General features: G+C 49.9%; 1 protein-coding gene across 1 annotated transcript in view; it reads left to right on the top strand.

The window, feature by feature from the left end:
* The window catches only part of tmie (transmembrane inner ear), a 239427-nt gene that overhangs the window by 137708 nt on the left and 81969 nt on the right, over positions 1–19750 (top strand). Inside the window, exon 3 of the mRNA XM_072468173.1 lies at positions 12637–12786. Coding sequence (XP_072324274.1) covers positions 12637–12786 — 150 coding nt within the window. The remainder of the gene's footprint in view (positions 1–12636; positions 12787–19750) is intronic.

Genomic DNA, 19750 nt, shown 5'->3' with positions numbered 1-19750 from the left:
CCAGCCAATGTTTGAAAATAGCAGCAGAGTTGTCCGCGTGGGGGCTGAGCTGAAGGCACTCCGGTTTGACACGGAGATCCATCCTTCCAACTGAAGTTGTAGCAGATTAAATTGATGCGCAATCAATTACTCTCAAGGCGAAGTGATTTATAACTGAAGGCTTTAATCTGCTAGAACTCTTCCCCAGCAGCTTCGAAACAGAAAGTGAAGGCTGCTGGGACGGCACTGGTTCTTATACCCTGCCTCTCATACAGAGCTACGTACATCAGCCAATGGTAGACTCCTGGGTCTAACCAATGGTCATCCACCTCTCAGGTACCGCAATACCTGGTATTACCACATGGACTACATAGCCGAGGATGGCTAAGCGGGTCGTGCTGAACACACACTTCTCTTTGTTATAAGTAAGATTGAGGAGAGTGGCGGTGCGGAGAAATTTTGCGAGGTTGGCATCGTGGTCCTGCTGACCATGGCCGCAGATGGTGACATTATCTAGCTATGGGAAGGTGGCCCGCAAACCGTACCGGTCGACCATTTGGTCCATCTCCCTTTGGAAGACCGAGACCCCATTAGTGACGCCAAAGGGAACCCTAAGAAAATGGTAGACACGACCGTCCGCCTCGAAGGCAGTGTATGGGCGGTCGGATTTACGGATAGGGAGCTGGTGGTAGGCGGATTTTAGGTTAATCGTTGAGAAGACCCGGTACTGCGCAATCTGATTGGCCATGTCAGATATGCGTGGGAGTGGGTACGCGTCGAGTTGCGTGTACCGATTGATGGTCTGGCTGTAGTCCACGACCATTCGGTGTTTCTTCCCAGTTTTAATGACTACCACTTGGGTTCTCCAGGTGCTGTTTCAGGCCTCGACGACTCCCTCCTGAAGCAGCAGCTGGACCTCGGACCTTATGAAGGTCATGTCCTGGGTGCTGTACCGTCTGCTCCTGGTGGCGACGGGCTTGCAATCTGAAGTAAGATTGGCAAAGAGGGAGGGGGGGTCGACCTTTAGGGTCGTGAGGCCGCACACAATGAGGGGTGGAAGGGGCCCGCCGAATTTGAGGGTGAGGCTCTGGAGATTGCACTGAAAATCCAGGCCGAGCAATAGTGCAGCGCAGAGGTTAGGAAGGACGTAGAGGCGAAAACCGCTGAACTCTACGACCTGGACTGTGAGAGTGACCGTGCAGAACCCTCGGATCGGGACAGAGTGGGACCCGGAGGCCAGGGAGATCCCTTCGTTGGCGGGGTGGACCGTGAGGGAGCAGCGCCTTACCGTATCCGGGTGTATGAAGCTTTCGGTGCTCCCGGAGTCCAGCAGGCACGAGGTCACGTGGCCGTTGATTTTCACCGTTGTCGAAGCGGTGGCCAGGTTGTGTGGACCAGACTGGTCCAGCGTCATCGAGGTGAGCTGCAGGTGATCGTCACTGGTTTCAGACGAAGAGCGTTGGGGGCCCAGGTCGTGGAAGGTCGTTGGCGTCCATGCCCCATGGGGAAGGCAAGATGGTGGCGGCTGGAGATCCTGCGGGGAACAAAATGGCGGCGCCCATGGGGCGCACGTTGCGGGGGCGGGACAAAATGTGGCCCATTGGCCACACGTTGGTGGAGCAGGACAAGATGGCGGCAGCCATGGGCCGCACGTGGACTGAGGGGTAGAAGATGGCGGCGCCCACTGGCCGCGCGTGGTCCGTGGGGGTGAAGAGAGTGGCGCATTGTGCGTCTGGCAGGGGGGAGGGGGCGATAGCGCGACTGCGCGGGCCTGGCACACTGCGGCGAAGTGGCCCTTTTTGCCGCAAGCCTTGCAAATGGTGGTGCGGCCAGGCAGCATTGGCGAGGGTGCTTCTGCTGACCACAGAAATAGCATCGGGGACCCCCGGGGTGCATGGTTCTGCGTGTAGTGCAGGCGTATCGGTTATGTAGGGCCCCAGCTGAGGCGGTCATTTGTGGGGTCCTGGAGGGATAGGAGGGGTGGGGCCTGAACATTACGGGAGGCGACCGTCATGGAGAGCGCTAATTTTTTTGTCTCCGCTAGGTCGAGTGTGGCCCCTTCCAGCAATCGTTGTCAGATGAGGACCGACCCAATCCCCGTTGCGAAAGCATCGCGCATGAGGAGATTTGAATGTTCAGCGGCCGTAACGGCCTGACAGTCACAGTCCCGGATGGTGGGATTAGGGCCCACCAGAAGTCTTCGATGGACACACCAGGGAGTTGAGAGCGAGTGGCGAGTACGTGCCTGACGAAGAGTGTGTTCGCTTTCTGCACATAGTTCTCTTTGAGGAGTGCCATGGCTTCCGCGTAAGTCGGGGCGTCCTGGATCAGCGGGAGCACGCTTGAGCTCAACCTGGCATACAGGACCTGTATCTTCTGAGTCTCCGTCGGTGGGGTGGTCGCTGAGTTAATGTCGGCCTCGAAGCAAGCTAGCCAGTGATTAAAGTCTTTTCTGGCGTCGATCGATTGCGGATCCAGCTGCAGGCGATCTGGTTTGATACGGATGTCCATCCTGTAGAAAATCGGACTGCAATAAAAAAAAAAATTTTTTTTTAATATATTTATTAAAGTTTTTTAACACAATTTTTCTCCCTTACAAACAACAACCCCCCCGCCTCGCAACAAAGAAAAAAAACGAGAAATCGCGCAGAGCAAGATATACACATGGCAAAATGACACATCCACACAGCTTTGCACACTGGCCCCCACCCGCACGCGCCAGCCCCCCCCAACCCCCCATGCCATCTCTTGCTCATCCACCCTCCCAGGCAGTCCCCCCTTTCCCCCCTCCTGCCCCCCCCCTCCCAGAACGTCCCCTCCACCCCCCCCCCCCGCAAGGTTGCCGCTGCTGCTGACCGGCCTTCCTCTAACGCTCCGCGAGATAGTCTAGGAACGGTTGCCACCGCCTGTAGAACCCCTGCGCAGATCCTCTCAAGGCGAACTTAATCCTCTCCAACTTTATGAACCCAGCCATATAATTTATCCAGGCCTCCAAGCTGGGGGGCTTCGCCTCCTTCCACATTAGCAAGATCCTTCGCCGGGCTACTAGGGACGCAAAGGCCAGAATGCCGGCCTCTTTCGCCTCCTGCACTCCCGGTTCGTCCATTACTCCAAATATTGCTAGCCCCGAGCTTGGCTTGACCCGGACTTTCACCACCTGGGATATTGCTCCCGCCACTCCTCTCCAGAACCCCTCCAGTGCCGTGCATGACCAAAACATATGGACTTGGTTCGCCGGGCTCCCTGAGCACCTTCCACATCTGTCCTCTACCCCAAAGAACCTACTCAACCTCTCCCCCGTCAAGTGCGCTCTGTGGACCACCTTAAATTGTATCAGGCTGAGCCTGGCACACGAGGAGGAGGAATTAACCCTACTAGGGCATCAGCCAACAGACCTTCCTCGATCTCCTCCCCCAGCTCCTCCTCCCATTTACCCTTCAACTCTTCTACCAGCGCTTCCCCCTCTTCTTTCAACTCCTGGTGTATTTCCGACACCTTGCCCTCCCCGAGCCATACACCCGAGATCACGTTATCTTGAACTTCTTGTGCCGGGAGCAATGGGAATTCCCTCACCTGTCGCCTCACAAAAGCCCTCACCTGCATATATTTAAAGGCATTTCCTGGGGGTAACTCGAACTTCACCTCCAGTGCCCCTAGGCACGCAAACGTCCCGTCAATGAACAGGTCCCCCATTCTTCTAATCCCCGCCCGATACCAGCTCTGGAACCCCCCCGTCCATCTTCCCCGGGACAAACCGGTGGTTACCCCTGATCGGGGACCACACCGATGCTCCCATTGCACCCCGGTGCCGTCTCCACTGGCCCCAGATCCTTAGCGTTGCCGCCACCACCGGGCTCGTGGTATACTTTGTCGGCGAGAGCGGCAGCGGTGCCGTCACCAACGCCCCCAGGCTTGTTCCTTTACAGGACGCCATCTCCATCCTCTTCCACGCCGCCCCCTCTCCCTCCATAACCCACTTGCGGATCATCGCCACATTTGCTGCCCAGTAGTAGCTCCCCAGGTTTGGCAGCGCCAACCTCCTCGGTCCCGACTGCGTTCCAGGAACCCTCTCCTTACTCTCGGGGTCTTATTCGCCCACACAAACCCCATAATGCTCCTGCCTACTCTTTTAAAAAAGGCCTTAGTGATCACGATGGGAAGGCACTGAAACACAAACAGAAACCTCGGAAGGACCACCATTTTGACCGACTGCACTCTACCCGCCAGCGAGAGCGGTAACATGTCCCATCTTTTGAAATCCTCCTCCATTTGCTCCACCAACCTTGTCAGATTCAGTTTATGTAGGGTCCCCCAACTCCTGGCTATCTGGATCCCCAGATACCAAAAGCTCCCCTCCGCCCTACTCAGCGGTAGGTCCCCTATCCCTCTTTCTTGGTCCCCCGCCTGCAATACAAAGAGTTCACTCTTCCCTACATTGAGCTTATAGCCCGAAAACTCCCCAAATTCCCTTAGAATCTGCATGACCTCCACCATCCCCTCCATTGGATCCGCCACGTTCAGCAACAGGTCATCCGCATTTAGCGACACCCGATGCTCTTCTCCCCCTCGGACCACTCCCCTCCATTTATTAGACTCCCTCAATGACATGGCCAATGGTTTGATCGCCAATGCGAACAACAGGGGGGACAGGGGGCACCCCTGCCTCGTCCCTCGGTACAGTCGAAAGTACTCCGACCTCCGCCGGTTCGTCACTACACTCGCCATCGGGGCTCTGTAAAGGAGCTTAACCCAATTGATAAACCCTACCCCGTACCCAAACCTACGCAGCACCTCCCAGAGGTACTGCCACTCTACTCGGTCAAAGGCCTTCTCTGCGTCCATAGCTGCCACTATCTCTGCCTCTCCCTCCTCCGATGGCATCATTATCACGTTTAAGAGCCTCCGCACATTGGTGTTTAGTTGCCTGCCCTTTACAAATCCCATCTGGTCCTCATGGATTACCCCCGGGACACAATCCTCGATCCTCGTGGCTAGCACTTTTGCCAGCAACTTTGCATCCACATTGAGGAGCGAGATCGGCCTGTACGATCCACATTGCAGTGGGTCCTTGTCCCGCTTTAGGATCAAAGAAATTGTTGCTTCCGACATTGTCGGGGGCAGGGTCCCCTCCTCTCTTGCCTCATTAAAGGTCCTCACCAGTAGCGGGGCCAACAGGTCTGCGTACTTCCTGTAGAACTCCACCGGGAATCCATCCGGTCCCAGGGCCTTCCCCGGCTGCATGGTCCCCAAACCCTTGCTCAGCTCCTCCAACCCAATTGATGCCCCCAAACCAGCCACCTCTTGCTCCTCCACCCTCGGGAATCTCAGCTGATCTAGGAATCATCTCATCCCCTCTTCCCCCACTGGGGGCTGGGATCTGTACAGCTCTTCATAAAAGGCCTTGAATACCTCGTTTATTTTCGTCGCACTCCGAACCGTGGCTCCCCTTCCATCTTTGACTCCCCCTATTTCCCTCGCTGCCATCCTCTTACGGAGCTGGTGTGCCAGCATCCGACTAGCCTTTTCCCCATACTCGTAGGTCGCCCCCTGCGCTTTCCTCCACTGTGCCTCCGCCTTCCCTGTGGTCAACAGGTCAAACTCTGTCTGGAGCCGTCGTCTTTCCCCAAGTAATCTTTCCTCCGGGGCCTCTGCCTATCTCCTGTCCACTCTCAAAATCTCCCCCATTAACCTCTCCCTTTCCATACCCTCTGTCTTCTCCCTATGAGCCCTAATGGAAATTAGCTCTCCCCTGATCACCGCCTTCAACGCCTCCCATACCACCCCCACCCGCACCTCCCCGTTGTCGTTGGCCTCGAAGTACCTTTTGATACACCCCCTCACCTTCCCACACACCACCTCATCTGCCAGCAGTCCCACATCCAGCCGCCACAACGGGCGTTGGTACCTCTCCTCTCCCAGCTCCAGTTCCACCCAGTGCGGGGCATGGTCCGAAACGGCTATAGCCGAATACTCCGTCCCCTCCACCCTCGGGATGAGCGCCCTACCCAGAACAAAGAAATCTATCCGGGAATAGGCTTTGTGTACATGGGAGAAGAAAGAAAATTCCCTGGCCTGCGGCCTTGCAAACCGCCATGGGTCCACTCCCCCCATCTGATCCATAAACCCCCTAAGTACCTTGGCCGCCTGCCTCTTTCCAGTCCTTGATTTGGAGCGGTCCAGTGCTGGATCCAACACTGTATTGAAGTCCCCTCCCATTATCAGGCCACCTATCTCTAGGTCCGGAATGCGCCCCAACATGCGCTTCATTAATCCTGCATCATCCCAGTTCGGGGCGTATACATTTACCAACACCACCCGCGTCCCTTGCAGCCTAACGCTCACCATTACATATCGCCCTCCATTGTCCGCTACAATAGTCTTGGCCTCAAAAGACACCCGCTTTCCCACCAATATTGCCACCCCTCTATTCTTCGCGTCCAGTCCCGAGTGGAATACCTGTCCGACCCATCCCTTTCTTAGCCTGACCTGGTCCGCCACCTTCAGGTGTGTCTCTTGGAGCATGGCCACGTCCGCCTTCAGTCCCTTTAAGTGCGCAAACACTCGAGCCCTCTTCTCCGGCCCATTCAGGCCCCTCACATTCCACGTTATCAGCCGGATTGGAGGGGCTCTCACCCCCCCCACGCTCCGCCGACTAGCCATCTCCTTTTCTGAGCCAGTCCCGTGTCCACGCCTCCCTCACCCTCCAGTCCCCCAGAGGGGGGACCCCCGTCCCGACCACCTCTTCTGTGTCCCATTCCCTTTCGGCCAATGCAGCAGCAACCCTTTCCCCCCCCCCCCTTCCCCTCTCCCCTCCCCCCCGCTAGACCCCTGTCTAGCTTTTTTGCTCCCCCCATGTCACTCCCATAAGTCAGCTGACGCCTGCTGACCCCGGCTTCCCCCGCCGTCCCATTGACCTCCCCGCGTGGGAGTCTCCCAATTCATATGCATTCCTTCGTTCCCCTTCCCGCCTTTCTTCCCGCGCGCGGGAAAACACCCCGCGCTTTCCAAAGCCCGCTCCGCCCCCTCTGGCGCAGCTCCTGTCGCGGCCTTGTCTCTCTCCCCCAGCCCATGTAACATTTCCTGCGCGTGATTGACCCCCTATATATACAACAACCATCACACATCAAACCACAAAACCCCCACCCTCACAAACCCTCAGTTAGAGTCCAACTTTGCGGCTTGCACAAAGGTCCACGCCTCTTTAGGCGTTTCGAAGTAATAGTGTTGGCCCTTGTATGTGACCCACAGTCGCACTGGCTGCAGCATTCCGAATTTCACTTCTTTCCGGTACAACGCCGCTTTGGCCCGGTTGAAACCCGCTCTCCGCTTTGCAACCTCCGTGCTCCAGTCCGGGTATATTCGGATCTCTGCATTGTCCCACTTACTGCTCTGCTCCTTCTTGGCCCATCTCAGGACCCACTCTCTGTCCGTGAACCGGTGGAACCTCACCACCATCGCCCTTGGCGGCTCATTTGCCTGGGGCTTCTTCGCCAGCACCCGATGTGCCCCGTCCAACTCCAGCGGCCTCGAAGGGGCCTTCGTGCCCATTATCGCTTCGAGCATCATGCTCGCGTATGCCCCGGCATCAGCCCCCTCCACTCCCTCAGGGAGACCCAGGATTCGCAGATTCTTTCTCCTCGACCTGTTCTCCAGGTCTTCGAGTCTTCCCGCCCACCTCTTGTGTAGCGCCTCGTTCTGCTCCACTCTCACCGCCAGGCCCACGAGCTCGTCCTCGTTCTGACTGACTCTTTTCTGTACCTCCTGGATCTTAGCTTCGTGGGCCTTCTGGGTGATCCCGAGTCCTTCAATTGCCGAAAGTATAGGCGCCAACATCTCCTTGCGCATCTCCTCGCGCTGCTCCTCGAAGCAGCGCTTGATGAACTCCTGCAGCTCCCCTTTGTCCCTGGCCACCGCCATTTTGTTTTCTTTCCCTCGCTTCTCCCGTTGCTCCAGTGCCGCTCCTTTGGCCGTTACACTTCTGGTCCGTTTCATAGAAGTTGGAGGGGGACCTCTCTCTTCCCTTCCCCACGGGTTGCGTCAAAAAAAAAAGTTCAGTTGGGGTTCCTCTAACGAGCCCAAAAGTCCGTGATAGCGGGAGCTGCCGAATCGTGCGGCTTAGCTCCGCATAGCCGCAACCGGAAGTCGAGAGGGAATCCTTTTGGCAGTGTTCGCTTCACCAGTCTGCCCCAAAAAGTCTATGGAAACTCCTGAAAAAGGTCTGAGAGTCCGTTCCAGACGGGAGCTGCCGAATGCGCGACCTACTCCTCCATGGCCGCCACCGGAAGCCTCGTCCCTGCTTCTTCAATGGCCTTGGTAGATCTTTTCACAGTTGTTCCCTCTGCTGCTCGAATTCACCTTTGATAGAGTCAAGTCAGATTGCAGCTTTAAGCTTGCCCTTCCCCCGCCTGCATGCTGGAAGATGCCTTTGTCTCTTCCTGCAGCTCAAGCCAAATCTTTTACTGTTTCTGCCGGGTCTGGTAGCCAAAAGACATAACATTCCTGGGGGACACTGTCAGGGGCAGTCTTCCCACACCAGGAAATGACTGCAATAAATTGATGCACGATCAATTGCACAAAGACTAAGGTTGGGTACAACTGTGGCTTTATTGCAGTCACATGCGTGGCCTCCTGCTGCAGCTGGCGAAATGGCAGCTGAATGGCGGTCACGCATATTTAGACTCCTCCTACTGGGCGGAGCCAGCCGGCAGGAACTACCGGCAAACCTGAAGTACAGGTCCTATCTTACATCCCCTAATACAGGTGTACACTGGTTCACCACGATATCATTGTCAATGATCAGTCCCTTCCACCTTACAGACAGATTTTTTGGTTTCAGACATGCTCCTGTTTCACTGTGCATCACCACTTCAGGGTGCCTGGCTCCCAGCGGAAGATCTCTCAACTTGGATTTGCCGATGTTGACATCTGTGACAATAGATTAGAATCGAAGGTCTAGTTGCAGTGTACAGAGGGAATGTTAGCACAGACCTGTTCGAATCAATGAGGCAGTAATAGTACATGACATCCATAAAAAGCAAGTGTACTGAACTATTAGCAGAGACGATATGATGGATGAAATATCAAAATGTGGAGTTGGCAATTCTGAAAGTTATCACTCTACACTCCATTTATATGTTGTGCTGCACCCTAGGCAGACAAGTAGGGCTGAATCTTCTCTTCTGGAGACTTAGTCCAGTGGTGGGCAGGAAAGTCAGAATAATTCCCGGTGGGCGGTGTGACAGCTGAACACAAGCGATCTTCTGCCGTTCAGCTCATTAATTATGCATCTGCGAGGAGCTCGGTAATCTCAAGGAACCATCCACTTTTACCACATGTGGTTGAAAGTCCTGGCACCATATTAAAACAGCACCTGGACAGTCTTTCATCCTTCACCAGACAACATCTGATACATGACCCATGGTTCTTCCCTCCCCTAGTCCTGCCCCCATTTCACATTTTGGTTATTTCCCTCTCACGCCCCAACCCCAAGTCCTACCTCTGTCTCAGCAGTTGCAATGGCTCCCCTAGTTGATCTGTAGGAAGTTATTTTTTTTTCAGATAAACTTGAAGCTGGAACGGAGTAATGGGGAGATTGGAGGTACTTTATTACTCTTTCAAGAATCTTCAGCGTGGCCCTTTTTTTAGCCTGGATATTCCAAGCAGTTTGATGGCTGTGCTCATCCCCTGATCCCTCACCCCCTGTGTTCAGGCAGGGGGTGGTCGGACTGGGTGGGGGTGGGGAGGTGGGATGGGATGCAATGTCCGTGCCCCTGGCAGATCCCCCCCCCCCCCCCCCCCCCCCCACCGTCGGTGAACCTGGAAGCGATCAGATCGACACATGCGCTTTGACCCTGGTGCACATGTTGTGCAGCCTCCCTTGTCTGCTCGAGCCCATGTCCTGCCCATCCTCGCCCTCCCCGCATCCTCCTTATCAGACGAGGACGGATGTTCATCCTCCTCCTATAGCACATCACCTCTCTGCTGCATGATGTTGTGGAGGGCGCAGCCTGTTGCCACGATGTGGACAACCCTCCCAGCATTATACAGGAGGGCCCTCCAGAGAGCTCAGTGCACCTGAATCGCATCCTCAGGAAGGCAAAGCACCGCTCAATCACACCCCTGGTTGCTGCATGGGCCGCGTTATAGCGGGTCTCCACATCGGTCTGTGTCCTCCGGGTAGGTATCATCAGCCATGACCGCAGCGGATAACCCCTGACACCCAGGAGCCAACAGTTCAGCCGGGCTTCATTAACATATTGTACTTCTGTCTCCAGACTTTAGCTGCCAACCAATTGGGAAGTCTGGAGAATGGGCAAAATGGATCCTTGACACAAATTGCAGCAATCTGGAACTTTCTCCCCAAAAGGTTTGTGGGTGCTGGGTCAAATTACTTTTTCAAGCCTGACTTCAATGTGACCCCAGCAGTACTCCTGCAACTAGAAACTTGAACATGGTAGCAATTTGCGGTAAATCTCCCGATGTAGCACAAAAGGGCAATGAAAACAAGAAACCAGATGAACGCTGGTATTAATTGGAAGCTGGGGACTTGGAAGACTGAATTATGTAGGGGTCACATACTGCCCACAGGAGGATAAAGGCCACTCGAATGGTATTGTTCAAATTGGTTGCTCTCCAATTCCTTGCTTGACATATATTCTTGATTTACTTGTTTTCATTCAGTTCTTTGCTCATACCCAGGGGAACAGTGCCAACATGAATTCACATTAGAGGAAGGAAAATATGTTTTTATTGGCAAGCTTTATTTTCAATTATGGGAATTACTGAAAATGGTCCCTACTTGAAAGTGTTCAAAATCCTCCCTGTGCCAGGCTCCAGATTCCCAGACTAACCGCAGGCAGGGAGATAATAATTAGCATCACTCTGTCCCATGCTGCCATCAATCTTCTTGCTGTGCCAGGGGATGAAGCCTCAGAGTTCTGTCATTGAATATTTGTGATTGACATAAATACGACGCTACATGGACAAAGTGTGGCCTGATTCTAAGGCAAGCTTATGTGATGAGGGCCCTGGACACTGACCGATTCCTTGCCCTGCATCTCTGAGAGAGCAGCAAAATGCCAACTGTGCTTTTTTTTTCTGCAACAGTTAAGTCTGGGTTGATCAGTGAGGCAGAGTGACAATCTCTCAAGCTGCACTGAAATTCTGTACAAAAAAAACAAAATTCCTGCAAAGATCATAGGCGCTGCCTGTTCCCGCTCACCTAATCTCTCCAGGTGAGAGAAGCGAACTGTAATTTTACACAGCAATCATGGCCTCCCTTGATGGAAAGGAGAGACTAAGGTGTGGCTAAAGAGCCACCCGTTTGGGGGGGGGGGGGGGGTGGTGCGAGTGTCTTCGCATAGAGAAGCAGGAGGCTCATTATCATTTTTAAATTGGGCTCCTCCAGTGCAACTTGAAGCCGGATTTTGAAGTTAACTGGTTCTGAGCAGATTTCCCCAGAGTCAGGAAACTTAATTGTGAAATGAGGACAGTGCTGCAACTTAAGTGACTGTTTCAGCGTTTCTTGTGGGCCAGGAGAGGCGGGAATGTTCTCCCTGGCCTTTTCAAGAAGGCTGTCAGCCTCTTCCTTTCCCATAACTGATTGTCTTACCCAACCCCAACTACCAGCCTTACGCCGCTTTAGTAAAGGCAAAAGAGTCAGTTGAGTAAAATAAAGTACTGGTTTATTCACAACAAAAGCGTATACACATACAGGACCCAGTTAGGCTTCACCGGTCCTTTCTCTCTGCAGGCTTGTTCTAGCCAGGCCGACCTTATATACAACAGTCCCCATGCCAAAGTTCACAGGGGAGTGCATATTCCTCGAGCCACAAAGGGACTATCATCAACCCTGTCCCATGTTCCCCGAGCACGATACCACACTCACCATTCAGATTACCGACCTGTTTCCCTCCTCCCAATTGCTGACTTCTTGCCATCTCACCCGATTGCTAGGGTCTCCCCAAGGGTCCATTTGCCCATTTCCCAGACTTCCCAATTGGTTGGCAGCTATAGTCTGGAGACTGAGCCACAATATTAATGAAGCCCGGCCTATAAGTTCAGCAGGACCTCCATTTACCTAAACCTACCAGGTTCTTCGACTCTTTGTAGCCTCCCCTACACACCTCCCCATAAATATCAGGACCAATAGACTGAGTATTTCAGGTGTGGTTCATTTAGGCTGGAAGGCAAATTTTCAGATGGGAAAGTGGGAATACTGGTTACCCCCACCTGCTTGTGAATTTTATTTCCATTGCACAAATCTTTTGGACTTGACAAGTTCTTGTTGCAATTGCTTCATCATTGGTGGCCGTGCCTTTAATTGCCTCAGCCCTAAGCTCTCAAAGTCCTTCCCTACACCTCCCCTCCTCTTTAACTCACTTTCTTCCTTTAAGACCCTTCTTAAACCTTTTCCCGTGAGATTTTTCACATCCACTTGAGAAGACAGACATGTCTTCAGTTTAAGGTCTCATCAGAAACCCTGACAGTGCAGCACTCCCTCAGTGCTGCACTGGACTGGCCACCTAGATACTGTGCTTGTCTCTGGAGTCAGACTTGAACCCATGACCTTCTGATTCAGAGGTGAGACTATGACCACTCGAGGATGACCAAGTTGCTTTGCCCAGATAGTCATGAGACCTTTCTGTTTCTTTTCAGTAATCGTGCTGTGTTGCATCTTCAAGTGCCGAATACCCAGGACAAAAAAGGAGATTGAAGCACGTTATGCTCAGCGTCAAGCTGCAAAGAAGTATGCCAACACTTTGGATAATGTCCCGCCACTGAATGAGCTGACAGAGATGCCTGGAGGTGAGCAATGAGTCTCCAAACTATCCAAAAACCATTTAAAAAACAAGTTTCAGCAAATAAACTCTTGTATTAGTACTGATGCCTCACAGCCTCAGGGACCCATGTTGGGTGGCTGTCTGTGCGGAGCTCGCACGTTCTCCCTATGCCTGCGTGGGTTCTTCCGGGTGCTCCGGTTTCCTCCCACAGTCCATAGATGTATGTGCAGGTTAGGTGGATTGGCCATGCAAAATTTCCATTTAGTGTCCAAAGATGTGTAAGACAGGTTAAGGGGTTATTGAGATAGGGCTGGGGAGTGGGCTTGGGTGGAATGCTCTTTCAGAGGATCGGTGCAGACTCGATGGGTCGAATGGTCTCCTCCTGCACTGTAGGGATTCTATGATCCAATAACTATATCCTATTATTTTTAGGTTTGATCAGGATAAGCATAGATGCAGATATAATTAAATGAAATCAAACAATGAAATCTTAGAGTACAGGAGCTCTGGAACTGAAGAGTATTAGCTGGTGATGGGTGTCCTGTTTTGCATCATTTTAGGTGTGGAATTCTGGGATGTTTTAAATTATTTTTTCAGGAATGAGAAACAAATGATGCAGAAACTTTCTTCAGTACATGAAATGGGGAGTCCATGATGGGATAGATTAAAATCGACTATGGTTTGAAAAGGAATGGGTTTGACGAGCCAAATGTAGTTGTCCCATTCTTTCCACTTACAACTCCTTGAGGGTTAGCAGACAGCAGCAAGAACATTGAGATTCTAAATTTGTCTGAAATCTTAAATGAAGAAAGGACATTTGACCCAAACTAGCGTGTTTATTCTATCATATATTCCCATCCCTTTCTTTCCTACTCCCTAATTTTGAGAATACAGAATTGCTTCCCAAAACTCTTGAAATAAAGTCTTTTAATATCTACTTAACAGATTGCAATCCAGCTGCTTTTAAAGACATCCCTTAACTCTAAATTACTGTTATCAAAAACTGCAGGAAACACCCACAAGACTATCAGCATCAGTACACTAATCAGAAAGTTATGTTGTTAACTGATGATTGCACAATTTTCTGCTCTATTTGAAGTTCCTGAGATAAAGAAATAGTCCATGTCTGCATGCAACAAGACTTGGACAAAATCCAGGCTTGGTCTGGTAAGTAGCAAATGACAGTCATAGCATCCAAAACCAGGCCAAGATTATCTCCATTGGAGATTTTCTAACATTATCAGCGACAAAATAAATGTGCATTTGGAAAGCTTATGTTAATTAAGGAGAAGCAGCAAGGTTAAAGGCAAATCATGCCCGACTAACCCCACAGAATTATTTGATGAGGCACCTCACCAGAGAACCCGATCAATGTACTGCAGTGGGAACTTTAAAAGACATTTGACAAAGCACCACACCAGAGGTGTTAAGAAGATGGTAATTCAGAGGGGAATGTGCAACGAGACCTGGGTGTCCTCATACACCAGTCACTGAAGCTCAGCATGCAGGTGCAGCAGGCGCTAAAGAAGGCAAAAGGTATGCTAGCCTTCATTGTGAGAGGATTCGAGTACAGGAGCAGGAATGTCTTGCTGCAATTATACAGGGCTTGGTGAGGCCACACCTGGAATAATGTGTGCAGTTTTGGTCTCCTTATCTGAGAAAGGGTGTTCTTGCTATAGAGGGAGTGCAGCAAAGGTTTACCAAACTGATTCCTGGGATGGCGGGACTGACCGATGAGGAGAGATTGAGTCAGTTAGTATTGTATTCACTGGAGTTCAGAAGAATGAGGGAGGATCTCATTGAAACCTATAAAATTCGAACAGGACTAGACAGGGTAGATGTTGGAAGGATGTTCCTGATGGTGGGGGTGCCCAGGTTAAGGGGTAACAGTGTGAGGATACGGGATAGACCATTTAGGACAGAGATGAGGAGAAATTTCCTCACCCGGACAGTGGTGAGCCTGTGAAATCTGTTACCACAGGAAGTAGTTGAGGCCAAAAAAGAAGCAGTTAGATATAGTACTTGGGGAAGGGGATCAAAGGATATGGGGAGAAGCGGGATCAGGCTATTGAATTGGATGATCAGCCATGATCAGAATGAATGGCGAAACAGGCTTGAAGGGCTGACTGGCCTCCTCCTGCTCCACTTTCCAGGTTTTCTATGTTAAATTGGTGATGGATAAAAAATTAGTTCAATGACAGGAAGCAAAAGATGGTGATGGATGGGTGTTCTCAGACAGGAAGATGCTTTGCAGTGGTGTTCCCCAAGTTTTGCGTTTATTAATCTTAATTTTTTATAAATGCGCTAATATCACGTTTAGAAAGCGGCATTACAAACTTGGCAAAGTAAGAAGAAGAATCGTTCCAATCTTTAGGATGGCACAGACAGAATGGTGGAATCAGCAAAAGCATTTCAACATGTAGATGTGCGATTAACCTTCGGCAAGGCTCATATGGAAAGTGTGCTTTACGCATGGAATGATTTGTAGAAGTGTAGGTGAGCACAGAGAAAAACCCTTAAAGTTGGCAAGACAAATTGATACATTGGTTAAAGAAGTGTTTCTGCCTGTAATTTGTTAAAGAATAGAATAGAAAAATAAAGAGATCTTGCTAGAACTTTATAAATCACTAATTAGGCCTCAAATGGAATATTGTGGACAATTCTGGCTCAGGAAGGATGTAAAGAGCATGGATATCAGGATGTCAGCAATGATGAAAGACACCAGTTATGAGAACAGGACGACTCCTTCAGTACTGACTATCTGACAGTGAAGTATTTCCTCAGTAATAACACTCCAACAATGCAGCAGTCCCTTAGTGCCGCCCCTCCAAGAGTACAGTGCTCTCTCAAGAGTGACCCTCACTACTGACCCTCCGATGGTGCAGGACTCACTCAGTACTGACCTCCGACAATGCTGCACTCCCTCAGTACTGATCCTTGGACAGTGTAGCACTCCCTCATTATTGACCCTCCAACAGTGCAATTCCCTCCGTACTAACCCTCTGACAGTGCAGCACTTCCTCAGTACTGATCCTCCAACAGTGCTGTACTCCCCCAGTATTCCGGCAGTGCAGCACTCCCTCAGGAATGACTCTCTGATAGTGTGGCACACCCTCAGTACTAACCTTCCGACCGTGCAGCACTCCCTCAGTACTTGCCCAGCAACAGTGCAGCTGCCCTCAGTACTGACTCTCTGACAGTGCAGCATTGATTGATTAGAACATACAGTGCAGAAGGAGGCCATTTGGCCCATCGAGTCTGCACCGACCCACTTAAGCTGATTGATTGATATTTATTGTCACATGTACCGAAGTACAGTGAAAAGTATTTTTCTGCGGCCAAGGGAACGTACACAGTACGTACATAGTAGCCAAAAGAATAATCAACAGAGTACATTGAAAAGAGCATTATTAGTAATCCAGTACTGACCCCCCGATAATGCGGCACTCCCTTGGAACTGATCCTCCAAAAGTGCAGCACTTCTTCAGGACTGACCCTCCAACAGTGAGACTCCTGCCCAGTACTGACCCTCTGACTGTACAGCATTCCCTCAGTATAGTGACACAGTGGTTAGAACTGCCGTGGTGGGATTTCAACCCATGTCCCCAGAGCATTAACCTGAGCCTTTGGATTACTAGTCGAGTAACATGACCACTGCACCACCTTCTCTCCACCAGCCCCTACCCACCCTGCGGTCCACAATTTATGAGATATAATAATTAATATAATAATAGTTGGTTTTCTGCAAGTTGTGCTATCATCTTAGTCACTGGATCGTATCGAAATAATTTCGCAGAATTTGCATGGACCACCATTGCAGCAGTTATGCAATGCCAACTCCAGCAGGAATGCATCACATTAAAGGGGGGCACTGAAGTAGATGTAAGCCCAGCGCTTCAGGCACATCTCTCGTGCCTACTTTCCTCCATGTTGATCAATGAATCAACTAAACCTCCCTTGGCTTCTTGGGAAGAGAAATATTCCGCATAGCCCCTTGAGCCTGTTCTGCCATTTTAATTAGTCATTCATATATTATTAGAACTAGGTAAAGCCGTTTAGTCCCAGATGACCAGAGGCTGCTTTCTCCTTTGAGAGCTGACTGGTGGTGGTTTAACCTGAGGATCACCACACCTCAGGCGAGGGGAAAGGTTGAGAAGGCAGGCCCTTCATGAATAACCTCCATCACCGACTTCAAATGGTAAAAAGAAAGTAAGTAATTATTCTTTGATTGGACGCAGAGCTCTCACAATCAATGTTGTGTAGAATCAGTATGCACCTCACTTCACTTGCCCTTGCTTTATTTATGTATTACTTCAGTCATTCTGGTAGGAAAAGAAGACACAGATGGAAACCAATGGAATCTGAGCAGCTCTGCATGTGGGCAACAGACAGCAAAATGTCTCACGGGCCGCACTCCGAACCCTGACGGGTCACATGTGACCCACAGGCTGCAGGTTGCCAATTACTGAATTAGATCATGACTGATCTGTGGCTCATTGAGCTTCACCCAGCATGGTTTCAGAGATTCGTTGGCCAGATGTTAAAGATTAAATCAAAAGATTTCATTAAACTGATTCTAACCCAATTAAAGGTGACAGGCTGAATGTAATCCTCTAGCTATCCTGCTGCTGTGAAGTGCTTTGCAACATGGGCACCAGATAAATGCAGTGTTTGCTGCTGTTATTTTGATTAATGTACTTTGTAATTAGATCAGTGTCACGTCAGTGTTTATCTTCCTCCTCTGTGGTGTTGTAGCTGATTGAAATGTTTCTGCTCGAAATGCTCTGAGGGTTCTGATTCCATTTGAATTTCTGAGCTTTCTCTCAGTTCATTTGTTGTTATTTGACCTCAGCTGAGTCAGCATATGGAGCAACTGGAACTGATGTTCTGTAAGAGATTTGAAAAAAATACAGGCAGCGTTCTTGTTCCAAGTTGTTTACATATGTGTAAGTTTATGTGTGTTTGTGTATATGTGTATGTTTATGTGTGTGCATGTTTGTTGCTTGTGTTTGTGTATGTGTGTGAGTATGTTTGTATGCTTCTTGACACACGCGAGTGTGCACCTTTGTGCATATGTAAGTTTGTGTGTCTTATGTGCAGATGCATGTGTTTGCATGTGTGTGTGTCCGGGCGTGACACACTTGAGTGCGAGCATCTTTGTGCATGTGTGTGTGCCCTCACAACCATGTGGGTGTGCACAACTGGAAAGTAGAGAAACTGGCCAGATAATGGTGCCCTCAAGTCATATAACCAGATAGGTAAAAGAATGTAAGGCTAACAGTGCTCGTTAATCTGTATTTCAGCTTCAGGACATCAGGGAGAAACATATCTCCAGGGGCAAAAAAAACATTCTGCCTTGCCTTCCTTGTTCTGATCTGATTTCTCTTTTGTCTCCCTTTCTCTCCCTCTCTCTTTTCCCTGAATCCTAGATTCCTCTGACACTATCCCTCTGCAAACTGTCTCTGGTCAGCTCCAGCACAGATCTGTCCACTCTCTACCTGTCCTTCAGGAGGAAGATGAAATGGCACCTCTCTGAATTCAAGACAACCACCCACTGGGTCAACACCTTTCCTTTCATTTTAACCTGTCCGCCGCCGACAGGAATATGTAACTGAAGACACAAGTCTCTCCTATCTTTCAGTCTCTGCATTCTCCAGCTTAATTCAAAGGGCTTTCAGCGGATTTGCCATTTTAAGTAAATTGTAGATTTTGACAATTGCATGCCATAAAAGCCTGATTTGCAACATTTTTGTTTGGTAAGAATTCCATATTCAGTCCTCACGCAGTTCCTGAGCTGAGATGGGGATTTCAGGGCTGGCCTGAAAAGGCAGAATCCAGCCTCTCAATCAATCCATACAGCTATACTGCTGCTTGTTTATGAAGGTGCTATGATGTATCATTGATGAAACGTGGGCACAATACACCTCCATTCCTTGTATCTCAAGGAAATAGCACAAAGTGACCTTTCCATTCAATTGTCAGATTCACTCCAGGCCATGAGTGAAGGTGAATAAATAAATAACCATTCATTAAAAAAAGCAAAATACTTTGGGCATTGAAGCTCTGGAATAAAAATGAAAAATGCTGGAAATATACAGCAGGTCAGGCAGCATTAGTGAAGAGAGAAACAGTTATGTTTCAGGCTGGTAAACTGTCACCTGAACTGAAACAGGTTAGATATGTAACAGGTTTAAAGAAAGTAGAGGCATGGAAAGTGGGACCAGAGGAACGAATAAAAGAGAAAGATATGTGATAGGAAGAAAGGCAGTAAAGATTAAGTGACAAAATCACCACCATTGCAAGGCAAAATGATATGCTAAAGTAAACAAAAGTTGGGTCGAGAGATAAGACTGTGAAAAGCACAGAAGCTGCCAGACCTGCTGAATATTTCCATCATTTTTCATTTTTATTAAATAAGTAATCAATGTGGTGTTATCACTGATCTACAGACAACAGTTACACTGAATAGATATGACCACAGACACTCTGGCACTGGGGTTTTACTATGCATTATATCAAATAGGATTCACCCCTCCTGAATAATGAAATGTTTCCCTATAGTTACTGTTATTTTAGCTTCTGATTATTTAATTTCAATTAACTCAAGTTACCATTAGTTGCCCATACTAATCCCTGACTCCCATTGATTGCGAACAGTGAACAAGGAGTCCCATTAATTGTCCACACTGTGCTCCAAGTACCATTGGTTTCCCAGACCGTGCCTTGATTCCCAGTGGTTGCCCACCCTAAGCCCTGACTCCAACTCGGTGTTGTCACTAAGTTCTGACAGTTCTAAGTTCATTCGCACAGAGTTCTGACTCTTGTGATTTGCTGTCTGAGGATAGTCGATTGGACCAAAATTTTCTTGGTTTCATATTGGGTCTGTTGGTTATCAGCCTGAATCAGCAGTTACAGTGTAGTTGATGTGGGAGAGAAACATGGAAATTGCGACATAAAAGAAGAGCAAGGTCCTCCTACTTCATCCTCTA

This window comes from Scyliorhinus torazame, chromosome 11, assembly GCF_047496885.1.
Source record: "Scyliorhinus torazame isolate Kashiwa2021f chromosome 11, sScyTor2.1, whole genome shotgun sequence".
NCBI lineage: Eukaryota > Metazoa > Chordata > Chondrichthyes > Carcharhiniformes > Scyliorhinidae > Scyliorhinus > Scyliorhinus torazame.
The sequence above is the reverse complement of the archived record's forward strand: the minus strand, read 5'-3'. Positions and strand labels throughout refer to the sequence as shown.